Genomic DNA, 15,044 nt, shown 5'->3' with positions numbered 1-15,044 from the left:
AGTTTTAGGTTTGTCACTGTTTTCATAAACAAGCAGCTATTACTGCTCCTCATGATCCTTCCCATCCCCAGGAACTTTTACCTTCTTTTCTGTTTCAACTGGTGTTATTCATGTGCATTTCTGGTAGATTCAAATATAACTGTTAGCATTTCAGAAATGCCTTCAGATTTTAAATGAAGACTCCATAATATCGCATTCCATAAAGACTTCAAATGAGGACTCACTTCTGTCCCACAGAGTATTGTAAAGGCATTTAAGGAGCTTACTCCCCACCCCATGCCTTTTACAAGCCCAGACAAAGGACAATAAAAATGTGAACCAGAGGGGAAGGAATGAAATAACCAAAGACAGGCACATCTGGCTGGGCAGGGAAGGTGCTCCTGCAGGTAGCCAGCACAGAGCTGGGGATTCTTTTGCTTCTCAAGGTTGTTAAGAGTTACACACTGGTTTTTACATGATAAAAGTATATAAACTGTATATACACCGTATACACACTGTATATACACTGCACTGAAGGATGTGTTACAAACACAACCACCACATTGGGCAGTAGGCACATGGGGCCAGAGTGGCCACATCTCAGTAGTACACAATTTGATTCTGGAAAGTCTTCACCAATTACTTCCACAGCTCTTCCCTAAAAACCTTATCATTAAAACAACATCTCGTTCTTTAATCCTAGAGCTTATGCTCCTATTCCAGTTTCATCCCAACTTTGCCAAAACGTAGGCCTTAAGTAAATACTGGTTTGACTCTGAGTCCACTGGGCACGCTGCAGGAATTACTGACAGCAGCCTTCTGCAGAGAGAAGTCAGAGGAAAGGCTGATGGAATCCTGCAGTGTCAGTGAATTTAGGAATATGCAACCCCACACCATTCCTGTCTGACTCAATTTAGCAACTGCTGAAATGTCAGTGTACATTTTCCATTTACCATTAAGCTGGACTCTCACTTGAATTTTACCTCAAAGCCTCAAATGACCCAAATAGATCCGTCTTGGAGGTGTCTGAACTCCACACGGATGTACGAGCTGCTGTGCTTAGCTGAGATGGGGGCTTAAAACAAATACAGTTGAGCAAGAGCAGCATTACATTGAGCCCAGGACAGGAACAATTGCCTTGGTGGTCGATAGCATTTCAGTTCCCCTCCTTCCATGCCCAAGTACAAACTAGCCCTCTTAACTGTTGAACACAACCTACTAGGAGGCAGCTTTGGAGTAGCTCAGGCCAAAGAACAATAGGATGGCTTCCAAAGCACCTGCTGGAGAATGCTGAGAACATGGTAATGCAGAGAGAGCTCTGTCTGTGTGGATGTTCACACCCAGCAAGACTGTGCTCAGCCTTACACATAAAGCATTCAGGCTGGATGCATTAGGACCGTTAAGGCTCAGATATTGAAAAGTTGTTTCTCTGCCACGTTAGACTCTCAATACACTGTCATATCCAGTTGTACAATGGGAGTACACAGTGATCTTGAGAGGTATTTCAGTAATAGGTTGGATGGTGCTTGGAGCAACCTGCTCTAGTGGAAGGTGTCCCTGACCAGGGCAGGGGGTGGAACTTTAAGGTCCCTTCCAACCCAAACCAGTCTGGGATTCTGGGATTCTATGATTCCATAATTACTCATCATTTAAACAGCCAATCTTTGCAGGCTTTTGCTTTCAAACCATATGAAATGCACAGCTCAAAGCTGGCAAGAATACTAAAACCATACTGAAAAAGATAAAACCAAATAGCTGTTTTGAGGAATGGTCGAAAAGAGGTCACAGAGCCAACAGGTCTGGAAACATTACCTAAATACTGCAATGCAGCATTTAAACATGATGAGAGAAAAAGGTCACGGTTCAGTTCTGAGCCTTTCTTGGAGAGAGCCACAGAATCATATTCAGCAAAGGTGATTCATGTATAGGTAAGGCCTCCACCTTATTTACTTCCTTCTTTAAGGCAGCACAGATATGGCTCGCTTCACCACCGCCCTACCCTGAAGACCTGATAGAAACCTCTGTCTCCATCACAGCAGACAACAGTTCCTTCCTTCCCCTATGGCCAGACACATCACCCCGGGGTGCTCTGAACCAGAAAACATTACCCATCAGTTCCTCAGTTTCAGCCTCCACAACCTGTCAGTGTAGCAGCTGCTTTACTAAACATCAGGTCTTTTCCTTCTTTTTCACTTTTGTATTCCTTTGTAAAAGGGGAATTCTCATTATTGAGACACTTGATTCTACAGGGAAGGGAGGGAATCCCCAGCCTGCTGTCCCGCACAGCCCCCAGCTCAAACCGCTGCCCAGACCCTGGTGCTTTGCTCACAGTGTTTATGGGAGATGTGTGTTTTTCCCCTGGTGCTGCTGGGATTGTTTGGCTGGGCTGGGTGATGGATGGTGGAGAAGGTTGTGTCTGGAAACTCCAAAGTCGACAGGAAGCTGAGGGGGCCTTTGCCAGCACTTCCTTCCTGTATACAAGGGGAGGACAGAAATGGGAAAAGTCTTGGCTGTGCCTTGCCCTGAGAAAAGTGCTGCCCTTCCAGCTGGGTTACAGTCAAAATATTTTAATCTTTCACAGATTATAACATCCTTCCTCTCTAAGTATAGCCACAGTGGCAGCAAGGCCTAGATAATGACATGAACCCATATTGTAAAACTTAATAGGTGGCGACAGAAGGCTGATGCTGGAAGCTGGACAAATGGAGGTCTGAATGTGAAGATCCCTATCGTTAGCCTAGATATGCATCAGTGGATCTCATCTGCCTAACCCAGTATCTTGACTCCAAGAGGAACCAGTACTAAGCATTCGACAGAAGGTGCAAAATCTATGCGAACAGGACATCGGAAATGTGTCCCTCTGGACAGCTTCATGTCTGTGCCTGTTAGAGAGTGGATCTAAACTCAAAACAACATTTATTACCCTTCAAAATTAAATAAACTTCCATTTATTACCCTTGCAATGAGCAGTCTGTGAACATTCTGACCATGTGATCCACACATTCCTCACGAGCACCCAGGATGGTTTGTGTTAGAGACACTTTCATTGAATGCCTCTTGGTCCTTTTGTTCATGAATCTGCGTGATATCCTGAGTGTATTCATCACCTGCTCACAGCAATACAACACAGACAGATTATTCCAGAATAGATACCCATGCTACCACAGGAATCTTCCTACAGTTTTACATTCCTGAAGTCTCAGATTTAAACCCAGGGACAATGGCAAGTTCTGCAGTGTAGGCTGGTGTCCAGATCCATAAGTTCAGCAACTTGTTCTGCCTACAACCACAGGGACTGTGACAGCAAAGCATGGCACAAGGGTGGCAGCTATGACACCCATTTCCCTTGCTATCCCAGCAAGGGAATATCCTAGCAATGCCAGAAAGGGAATATCCCAGCAATCCCCACGGGCAGATACTGTCTGGATGAGTTCGCCCAAGCGAGTCTGAAAAAGGAAGAAATTCTGAAAAAGAAGAATCCCCAAACCTGTGAGCAGGCAGCTCACAGAAGCCTCTGCTTCTGAAAAAGGCATCAGACAAAAAGACCTCACCCATGAACAAAGAGTGGGAACAATGGAAACTGTCAAAAAATAGCCCTCACGTCAGAACTGAGAATGCCCCTTTACACATCCAAAAAAGCACAAACTGAGTAGGAGCCCAGGAGGCTGTGTCCCCCAGGTCCTGCTCCCCTACAGACACTGCCAGAAGCACTGAATGATGCTGGTTTCCAGTAACCAAAGATGGGGATGGAAGAGGAGAGGAGATTTATGGCAGGACTGAGCCAGAATAAGTAACAAATTCTTGTCCATTCAACCTCTCCGTCAAGGACCCTGACACTGAGACTTCATAGGGAATACATGGAAACAGTGTGTGTGCACCTCCCACCGGTCTCATTTCATAGGATAAAGCAGCTACAAAAGCAAAAATGAGAAAATTAAACTCTGGATAAAAGGTGAATGAGCTGTGTAACACACAGTAATAAAACAATAGAAGAAGCTCTTCCCTGTGAGGGTGCTGAGGCGCTGGCACAGGGTGCCCAGAGAAGCTGTGGCTGCCCCATCCCTGGCAGTGCTCAAGGCTAGGTTGGACACAGGGGCTTGGAGCAAGCTGCTCCAGTGGAAGGGGTCCCTGCCCGTGGCAGGGGTTGGAGCTGGAGGAGCTTTACGGTACCTTCAACCCAAACCAGTCTGGGATTCTGGGATTCTTTGTGCTCTTCTGAACTGGCAAGAAGTTATAAAAACAACTGCTGTAAACATTTTCAACCTGAAATACAATTTTAAGAATGCTGATGTGGAGCAGGAAACCTCAGAGATCCAGTAAACTTCATGGCATGTCATTTGGCATTGAATTCCCATGTTTTGCTCTACTTCTGATTCAGCATTCTCCTCCAGTAGCATCAAGTAAAATCAATGGAAAGCAAATCGTGCTGAACCAACAGGAGAAGATAAGCAAACACTTGGACAAGCAGAAAACTCACCAGTGGTCTCATCACTTGAGTCACTGTCCTGATTCATCCTCCCAAAGGCAACACCAAATCAAGGTGTCTACAGCTCAGAGGTGGGAGCTCAAGCTCTTGCTTCTGAAAAGAAAAACCAATGCAGTGTTACTCTCAAACTGTAGGAACTTCACCCTGTGTGACAAAGGAAATATCTTGTGTGTGGTCTGTTGCCACTGAATCTAAGCAAGAGTGGAGAAACTGTGCGTATGCAGCTTAGTGTACAAGTCAGAGTACACCACGTGAAGATCAGAAAACTGAGTGGTGAATTGGTGAATTAAGTCAATGAAGAAATACTGAAAAGTGGCATCTGCAATCTCATGTAAGTTAAACCAACATGTAGTTAAAGCAACATCTGCATCTCTGGAGGAGGTTGAGATTAGCTTTCAGATTTCGACTGCACAAACAGGAGCATCTAACCCTGTTTACTTGATTAACCAAACAAAACCCCAGCCCCATCTAACCTCCAAAGTGGACAAACAGTCCACGGGGAAGTATGTTTTTGCCGTAGCTAAACAGCTCCTCCTCTTTGTTTCCTTGTCCTTCCACTCATCACATCTTAACTGTGGTAGAGTTGGGAACAGAACCCATGTCTCCCAAATCCCAGTTCAGTGCCTCAACCACCACATCCTTCCTGCTGAATCACATTGCAGAATTGTTTATCAGGAAGGAAATTCCCCCTCGAGAGTACTCACTGAGTGCGCTGGTGGAACACAAATGCTTAGAAAAATACAAATGGAGCAGCAATAACAACAAGTGATTTAAGTCTCTGTACAACAGGCTGGAGGTATTCATCAGTATGTTGGGTTTTGTTCTTGGCAGCAGTGTAACCAGGGCACCATTGAGCAGGACATGACACAGAACCAGGACAGAATAGTAGCTTCCTGCTCTTCAACAGATGATAGGTAACTTTGAGAACGTGAATCCCACATTCAGCACTAGGTGTATGTCACTCAGGGGGGATTTAAAAGGGTTATATTCTTACCAGGCACCATGAAGGTCACCTTTGTTAGCATCTCACCAAGCTGCTAAATGCAAGCAGCTGTAGGACGTGATCTAGTGGGTCAGAACTGACCACACCACGTTGTACCAGCAAAGGCACTTCTCTTCCTTTGAGGACTTTAGCCAATAACAAAAAAAAAAAGGAAAGGCAAAGGAAATGGCAAGTTCAAGGTCCGACTCTGCAGAATTTGGCCCTGCTCAGCAGCTGGGCAAAGGAGAAGAATTCCCCCCCCCCCCGGCAAGCAGTGGCTTTCCAGGTTGCGTCCCACGAGATCCCACCACAGTAACGGCCACAAACATGGTTTGGGCACATTCCCAGAACTCTGATGACACTCCTTCAAATGCCACTGTATAGGAACCCCAGCAGGACTGACTCTGGAAGAGGCAGGGAACCGAACAATGCCCAGGGCTCACACTTGTGTTATCTAGAGAAGCTTTTAACAAGGTACATCAGGCAGCTCAAGCTGCTTCCAGCACGGACCCAAGGGAGACGTGCTCAGCCTCTCGTGCATGGGGAGACCATGGGACAGCCGAGGGCCAGCTTCATCCCACAGACACAGGCAGGGCCCCACAGGCTCTGCCAGACACACCAGCCTAACAGAAAGCAGAATTCTCTCCAGAGGAGCCTTGTCTGAGAGCAGCCATCCCACAATGCACCCACATGAACACCTGTAAGCTTCTGTTCCCCATGGCCATCTCCTCTGTTTGTACATTAAACTCCAGGATTGAACCCAAATCATGCCAGAAACACCTCCCACAGCAAACACAGGGGGTATCAGTGCTGCTCTGGGGACACAAAGCCCCTCCAAGGGCACTCTGTGCAGGATCCATCTATCCTACGCAGATGCCTCAATCTTATTTGACCATCTGGGCTCCCCTTCTGATCAGTGGAGATACAGAGGCATCTCTAGGGAGCTCAGCTGAAGATGGACTACCTGAAGAAGACATCTATGAAGTAACCTGTTTCTCTCTGGTGGCTGTCCTGGGACTCTTAGTGGCCACTTCAGATGAAGGCATCTATGTCCAACCAGCTGAATCCCACCCACTATCATTGCTTTACACCACAGCTGAACATACTGGCTTTGCTGTCCCACAGTATATTGAGAAACACATCAGGAAATGTCAGGCAAAGCACCAGCATCAAACAAGAACAAATGTCACTGCTTTGAAGCTGGTATTTTGAATCTATTATCTCCTCATTATCTCTGTGTTATTTAATTGCCTACAGATTTTGCATTTATCTCAATGTATCTATACAGATACCAGAGTCTGAAAGAGCCAGACGCTCCTTAGTGGTGCCCAGGGACAGGACAAGAGGCAATGGGCATGAAATGGAGAAAATCAGGTTTAAACATCAAGGGAAAAAATGCTTTCTTGTTTATCTTGGGGGCTTTGTTTTGTTGGGTCTTTTTTTTACTGTACAAGTGCTCAAACACTGGAACTGCCCAGAGAGGCTGTACAGCTTCCATCCTGACTGGACACAGTCCTGAGCAGCTTGCTCTGAGCATGGGGTTGAAGTGGGTGATCTCCAGAGGTCCCCTCCGACCTCAACTGCTCTGCTATTCTGTCATGTTTCATAGAATCCCAGAATCCCAGCCTGGTTTGTGTTGGAAGGGACCTTAAAGCTCATCCAGTTCTAAGCCCCTGCCACGGGCAGGGACCCCTTCCACTGGAGCAGCTTGCTCCAAGCCCCTGTGTCCAACCTGGCCTTGAGCACTGCCAGGGATGGGGCAGCCACAGCTTCTCGGGGCACCCTGTGCCAGCGCCTCAGCACCCTCACAGGGAAGAGCTTCTGCCTAAGAGCTCATCTCAATCTATTCTCTTCCAGCTTAATGCCTGCAGACTGTACCTTCACATCCTGACATCTGGTAAGTACACACTTGAAGAGAGCCAAACTTTACTGCCCATGAGCAATGCCTGAGTTTTCCAGAGAAGCTATCCTGCCATCCCCTGCTCCTCATTCTTCACTCCACCAGAATCACTGCTGGCTGCAGAACACCCACATCAGTGTTGTTCTGCACCAGTTTGCAGTTTTTCACATCACTGGCACCAGATACATCTAATAACTCAGTAAAAAGAAAGTTTCTTGCCAGAAGACACTTAAAGGCACTACTTCCATTCTTTCAAACAGCAAAAAGAAGTCACAATTTCTCCTCAAGGGTTCTTTCAACCTTGACATTTCCAAAGGCCCCTTACATCAGACAAGACTAATTCAGGAATTAACAGTACATGCAATCCAATTGTTCTTCACTAAAAAAAGCTATTATCTTATTCCTTGCCTGCTATTTTTGTAGTCAGGATCGAGCTTGTGTTTTGTTCCTGTTAAGTCAGCCCCACTGAGGTCTAAATCAAGTGTGTCCAGAGGGAGAATATAACTCCCCATCTCCCAGTCCTGCAGGATGTTGTGATCAGCTCACAGTGGTGGATAACGGCACATGAGAAGGCAGTTGCTGTTAGAGCTGCTTTCTGCTGTTCAAAGCGTTCCCCATACAGAAACCCAGCACAGAACAGCTAAAGAAAAAGGCTTCTGCCAGGAGCTGCCCAACTGCTCTTCCAACAACTTCTATTTTATTCCAGGGCAGGTGTGGGCACTGTTGAGCTCTTGATATGGGGCCTAGGGCCATATAGGAGTGTTCTGCTGTAGGGACAGGATGAGGGGAATGGCTTTAACCTGCCCGAGGGGAGACTGAGATGAGCTCTTAGGCAGAAGCTCTTCCCTGGGAGGGTGCTGAGGCGCTGGCACAGGGTGCCCAGAGAAGCTGTGGCTGCCCCATCCCTGCCAGTGCTCAAGGCCAGGTTGGACACAGGGGCTTGGAGCAAGCTGCTCCAGTGGAAGGGGTCCCTGCCTGTGGCAGGGGTTGGAGCTGGATGGGCTTTAAGGTCCCTTCCAACCCAAACCAGTCTGTGGGTCAGTGATTACATGTGGTCATCCTGAATGCCCGTGGTCTGAAGCAAAAAGGACGAGTGACTGGCAAGTGTCTAACACCTCCCTGCCTGCAGTTCAGGCCTGCCCAAAGGCGAAGTACAATTCAGGTGAAGAGGGGAGGCTTCTTCACATGAGACAGTTCACAGTCCTGCTTCCTCAGTAACAGCTGAGCCCACAGCCACCACCAGACAGGGAACTGGAGGCCATCAGTTTCCTTTTGAGCAATTTCAACTCAAGCAGGGCCATCAAGTGACAGGGCTAGAGTGAAGAAGAGGCTCCTGAAGCCTCAGCTTTGGAACCAGGCTGACAAAAGCAGTAAAACTCTCTCCTGATAGTTTGTTAACCCTGTGTGGGGTCAACTCCTGTGCTGTTACCTCAAGCCCTGCCACAGCTGGTGCTTTCCTTAAAGCCCAGCATCTGGGTGAAGAGACTGTGTTAAAAACCTCTCCTCTCTCCTCAGATAACATCACCAAAAGAGCAGGTTTCTCTTCCGCTTGGCTGAAAGTGTGAAGTGAGAGCAACTTCAAGCTTTAGAAACGAGATGACAACTTGCAGGAAGCAATGTTTCTGTGTAGGCTTTTCCATACTGCGGTCTTTGAGCTACCTCATGTTTTTTCCAACCTGCCTTTTCTTGCTTTACTGTTACAGAACCCACAGGCACATGCAGCAAGAGATATCCAGCATTAATGGATCCCTCTGCAGTGAAAAAAAGGAGTCAGGAGTAGGGGTGAAGGAGCTGTAGTCCTAGAAGCGCTAACAAAACATGATCTGAAAACCAGGGGTGTCTTTTCGTTGACTTTTACAGGCTTTGGATTCCACACTTAAACCTAGCTCGGCAGCCCTGGGAACAGATATGGCTTTTAGGCTCCCATCAGCCACAAACCCAACACTTCATTCTTCATAACACACCAGCTAAGTTACACCACCCAAAACCTCTGTTCCACACTGGAATTGCAGCATCTCAGACTTCAGCAGGTCACATGTTACCTACATACCAGGACTACTTACAAGCAATCTCAGTAGCCTATGTTATTTGAAAGTGGGGAAAAGTGATGAAGAGGCCTCTTTGTACCACAGGCTGAAATGCAAATGGCAGTTCCACCTATTTTCCCAGTCTTTGTCACATAAATCTTTAACTATCCAGAAATAGAAACCTCACTTCTCTGTGATAAGGATACAGGAAAAAGGCAGTGCCAGCAGCAGTGCCAGCAACAGCGTGCCTCTGCAGAGAGCCTCAGGTCATCCCTGACCTGCCCAGCACCACCACACAGCAGGGCTGGGTGGCTGAGGAGCTCCCGACAGGACAGAGCCACCCAGAACCTGCCAACGCTTGAGTGTGCTACCAGGAACAGGCCAGGACAAGAGCCTGCAGATAAAACCCACCTTCTGCATTGATACATGTTAGTTCTGCTCATTCTAAAAAGGAGATCCCACTTTCTCTGCTTCAGTCTAATGGAATTTAATTATTATTGGTTTTATCATTTAGAGGAGTAATTTAATAATTTTATACTATTAAATTATTTAAGGTGGAAGAGGGGAGACTGAGCTGAGCTCTTAGGCAGAAGCTCTTCCCTGGGAGGGTGCTGAGGCGCTGGCACAGGGTGCCCAGAGAAGCTGTGGCTGCCCCATCCCTGGCAGTGCTCAAGGCCAGGTTGGACACAGGGGCTTGGAGCAAGCTGCTCCAGTGGAAGGGGTCCCTGCCCGTGGCAGGGGTTGGAGCTGGAGGAGCTTTAAGGCCCCTTCAACCCAAACCAGGCTGGGATTCCCTTATCATAACAAGATTCATTGTAGCTGGTGAAGGCTTAAATCAGAACACAGCAGAAACCAGCAGAGCTACACAGTTCTAGCATGCTCCACTCCCTCCACCTAACTAGTTCCGACACTAAAACTCGAAAGCAGCTGACAGAATATCAACAGATGCCTATCAAAGTCTGCTGGACTCTCAAGGCTCTTCCCCTCAGCACGGTGAAACCTGCCAGCTTGACAAGAATGTGCTTTTATTGGAAGTTCCTGTCCAAGTTCTAACATCAATAAGCAAATTGTTGTGGCACCAGGGCATAAATAAAACCTGTGCCCACAAAGAAAGCCCTGTACACCAGAGAATGTGTCTTCCTGCACACATGCAGAATGTCCCGCACAACGTTGTCATTAACGGGATACCAAGAGTAAAACAACTGCTGTGTGCAGGTACCAACCATGTGCAGCAATATCTGAAACCAAGAAGCTCACGCGCAGCCTCCCACAACACAGAGCTGACTGTGCAAATCACAGGCCAGCAGCTAATTTCTGTGTGTTTTACTCCTGACAGTCGGGCTGACCCTCCATTCTAAACGCAGCAGCTTCAAAGGCTGGGTCAGCGCTTCCCTTCCAGCCAGGGTAAACAGTTTACCAGCAGCATCCGACTGAACTTAACGCAGTGACACACTACTCCATTCCATTCACAGCGGTACAGCAAGAAGGGTATTCCAGAGGATGAGCATGGAAAATCTAACAGATCTTCCTTAGCTGCGATGGGTCCTCCTTCCCAAAGGAGGGAAAAAGGAAACATCATTCACAGCTGGAACTTCAGTTTAGGAAAGCCCAGGAAGACCTTTAAATGTGATGCCTCAGTGATTTCTGCCCCACTGGAGGGACACTGCGACTCTCAAGGCATGCAGGAGTCAAACAGCACACAACACAGGGCACTTGCCTATCGGGGCATCTAAATACTTTTGCCCTTTTTTCTTGTAGGTCTGAAGTCATGGATAACTAGGACAAAATAAATACTTTACATAATTCGTAAGTACCCCTCCAACCTCCGGAGCTGCTGGGGAGGCACTGCGCTATCAGGGTTCCTGGAAGCTAATTGCAACAGAGCATCTAAGAAGAGGCTCATTGCACCAAGAGAAAATAAATCCTGGCAGCCGCTGCCTCTGTCATCACACCGCTGGCTCTGAGCATCTTGTGAAGGCTCCCAGAACCACATCCCTCATCACCTGCAAATCTCCACTCCCACACCCAGAGGCTCGTGCAGGCTGACAGCATGCACAGATATGATCCCCTGCCGCATACCCAACTGTGGGACCTTGGCTGCTGATTGCTGCCTTTTCTGATTCCCCCACCTTCAAGCATGTGTGAAGTCCAGCAACATGAGGTGTACCACCCTGCAAACCAAGCTCTCCCTGCTCATTTTGCTCTTCTTACACATCAGTCACCTTCAGTCTCTTTTGAAAACTCGGCCTGGAAATAACCTGTACAACCAAAGGCAATGCTGAAACTCAGGCGAATGCTGTGGAGGTTTATATAATGGTCTGTGTTGGAAGGGACCTTAATGCTCATCCAGCTCCAACCCCTGCCACGGGCAGGGACCCCTTCCACTGGAGCAGCTTGCTCCAAGCCCCTGTGTCCAGCCTGGCCTTGAGCACTGCCAGGGATGGGGCAGCCACAGCTTCTCTGGGCACCCTGGGCCAGCGCCTCAGCACCCTCCCAGGGAAGAGCTTCTGCCTAAGAGCTCAGCTCAGTCTCCCCTCGGGCAGGTTCAAGCCATTCCCCTTGGCCTGTCCCTACAGGCCCTTGTCCCAAGCCCCTCTCCAGCTTTCCTGCAGCCCCTTTAGGCACTGGAGCTGCTCTCAGGCCTCCCCTTCAGGAGCCTTCTCTTCTCCAGGCTGCCCCAGCCCAGCTCTCTCAGCCTGGCTCCAGAGCAGAGCTGCTCCAGCCCTCGCGGCATCTCCATGGCCTCCTCTGGGCTCATTCCAGCAGCTCCCGGTCCCTCTCCACGCGCTGGGTCTCTCCCTGCTCCCCGGCCCCACGGCCGGCGCTGGCTCCGCACTCGGTGCGCGGGGCTCAACAGCGGAGCGCGCTCCGCTCCCGGTCTCTGGCACCCTCTGCTGACAACCGCGGCCGGCCCGGCTCAGCCCTGCAGGCCCGACCTGCGCCCGGAGCGGTTCCGGGGCGTCCGGGCTGCAGTTGCCCTGAAGGACACCTCCCCGCTGCACATGCCTGCTCTCACGAGGTAGTTCTGTAAAACTGTACTGTCCGCAGTGGCCCTTTGCCTCCGGGTTTGCAGAGCGCACCGCCTGAGGGCAGCCAGACTGCTCTCCTCCGCCGGTACCTAAAACCTCGTTATTTACCAGCCTTTCCCCATCCCAACATGCCTCAGCACCTTGCAGGCAGCATCTGTCTTCTCCCTTCTTTCCAAAAACGGGAGGTGACCCCAATTCCAAAGCTAATTTGGAGCATAACCCAAAGCAGAATGTTCCTGTCCTTGGCCAGGGATACCCGAGGGCATTGTCCCTGCAAGGGAACCATCTGAAGCCCCACGCTTCTGACATAGGACTCTTCCCTGTGAGGGTGCTGAGGCGCTGGCACAGGGTGCCCAGAGAAGCTGTGGCTGCCCCATCCCTGGCAGTGCTCAAGGCCAGGTTGGACACAGGGGCTTGGAGCAAGCTGCTCCAGTGGAAGGGGTCCCTGCCCGTGGCAGGGGTTGGAGCTGGATGAGCGTGAAGGTCCCTTCCAGCACAAACCAGTCCAGGGTCCTGTGATTCCCTCAGCAGTCTCCACACCCCACGTCACACGGTATCAGCAGCACCGTGGCCCTGCCACATCCCCGAGCTGGGCAGGAGGATCCCTGGGCAGAGGAGGAGCAGCTGCGGTGCCTGGCACAGGGGTTTGTGCCACTGGTGCCACTGGGCACCAATGAAGAGAAGATGTGATCACACATACCTCTGTCATGTACCCAGCACCAATCCTGCAACATGGCCAACACACAGCGTCTCACTTAAAGCTACACCGAGATGTCTTACTGCAACCAGTGACACCCTGACCACTGCAGACACCAGACACAGAGGTTTGATTAACTGAACCACTGCAGGACACATCCTGACCCTGCTGCGCTGTACTGGAAGAGTCCTGTGGAATAAGGAACACAAGAACAGAGATTATTCTGTGTACAGGCAACAGCGAAACAGAAGCCTCATCTTCTGAGATGTGTTAACTTTAGAGACTGATTTCCAGCCCTATTATTGTCTGCATTTTTCTGCTTCTTGTTTTTACTGTGCTTGTGTGAAGGAACAGCCAGAGAGGCAAGCCCTGCTCGACAGTCAGCATGCGCCGGGTAAGCCCAGGAACAGCTTACAGACTGTACAGCTGTACACTGCTACTTTCTAAATGCTGTTTCAAACACATACAGGCTGTACTTTGCCTACCAAAGGATCTCCACGTCACTAGGAAGAATCCCAAAGGATCATCCCACCTCCAGAACAGCACCTTAAAGGAAAAAAATAAACTAAGGAAGATTTGGAAATATGCAGTGCAGAATTTCAACCAGAACCAAAGTGTAAAAAAAAGCTCTCAGCAAACAGATAAGCAGCTTCACAAACACAGCTCCAAATTGTGGCCACTGCTGAAAACCACTCTAATGTTAAAAAAAAAAAAAAAAGAAAAACTTTAAAAATCCAGGGATCTAAACAACGAAGATGGTTGTAATAGTAACACAATCCTTCTCACTAGGAGATACAGCGTAGTTAATGCAGATGCTGACAGTTCAGGACCTCAGTTCAGCTTAAGCTCTCCCACAAATGTAAAAAGCAGTTCCTTTGCTTTTGCGTTTCCAGCCCTAGGACAGCCCTGTGTACCACTGTGAGCACAGCACCACTGGGGACTCAATATATGACTTCGTGACTTCCCAAAACAGAGCCTGGCCTGTTTCATTTTGACTTCTCAGGCACTCTGACTACTTCCCAGCGTTTTAATATCAAGTTTAGGCACCAGGGTTAAGCAGTGAACTCGGCGCTAACAACATCTGTCCAGTGTTCTGTGACAGACGGTGTTTGAACATCCTTTTGGCCTGCTGAGGAAGCTTTATTATCTTGCATAAACCCATTCATTGTTTTTGCTTTAAGTGCATTGAGCATCCTCCAGAGTTGGACCCTTCCAGCAAGCAAACGCAGCTGTGGCAGCTGAAGACGTGGCCCTCGCCAGCTGTTTGTCCCACCTTGCTCCACAGCTGGCTGGAGCTCTGCATGCCCCATGCTTTGGCTCTCTATTCTGGCATGTTCCTGTGAAGTATCTGCCAAACTGGTGGGTTCTGAGCTAGAGATACAAGGACACATAGATCAGATTCCTCCTGCAGCACTAATAAACAGTGGGGGACAGGCATCTCCTAAATTACTGCAGCTGTTTGGCCAGCAGACATGAGTCAGAGCACTTACACACAGATCAGCAATGCATGTAGGAACATGATCTGAACTCTCACCTCCTGCCCAAATCTTCACTTTGGGGGTTGCTCCTCAGGGATCACAAAGACACTCTTTGGCCACATCTACACTACAAAGCTTTGGAAGTACAATTGTGCTGGTAGAAGTGCAGTAAAAACAACCATTTCCTGACCAAGCAAACTCACAGACAAAACAGACACAGCTTTAAGAATCACAGAATCACACACTCATTTGGGTTGGAAGGGACCTTCAAAGCTCAGCTAAGTCCAACCCCCCTGCAATGAGCAGGGACATCTTCAACTAGATCATCATGGCATTTACAGGAAGAGGTATGGAAGTAAGTTTGTCTTTGACAAAACCGTCTTTTTTTTCCTCTTTAAAGTGTTGAAGCTTTCCTTCTCCTGAGGCTCTGCCTGATTTGCTCAGGCTATAGACACAGCACTGAACA

At 48.7% G+C, this 15,044-nt stretch overlaps 1 protein-coding gene across 1 annotated transcript in view; it reads right to left on the bottom strand.

The window, feature by feature from the left end:
* The window catches only part of EXD3 (exonuclease 3'-5' domain containing 3), a 288,670-nt gene that overhangs the window by 216,806 nt on the left and 56,820 nt on the right, over positions 1–15,044 (bottom strand). Inside the window, 3 exon segments of the mRNA XM_065695336.1 lie at positions 4,457–4,497; positions 4,499–4,522; positions 4,524–4,558. Of these exon segments, the coding sequence (XP_065551408.1) occupies positions 4,457–4,497; positions 4,499–4,522; positions 4,524–4,558 (100 nt within the window).

Source organism: Lathamus discolor, chromosome 15 (assembly GCF_037157495.1).
Source record: "Lathamus discolor isolate bLatDis1 chromosome 15, bLatDis1.hap1, whole genome shotgun sequence".
Classification (NCBI taxonomy): Eukaryota; Metazoa; Chordata; class Aves; order Psittaciformes; family Psittacidae; genus Lathamus; species Lathamus discolor.
Note: the sequence above shows the minus strand (reverse complement) of the source record. Positions and strands in the feature narration are given on the sequence as shown.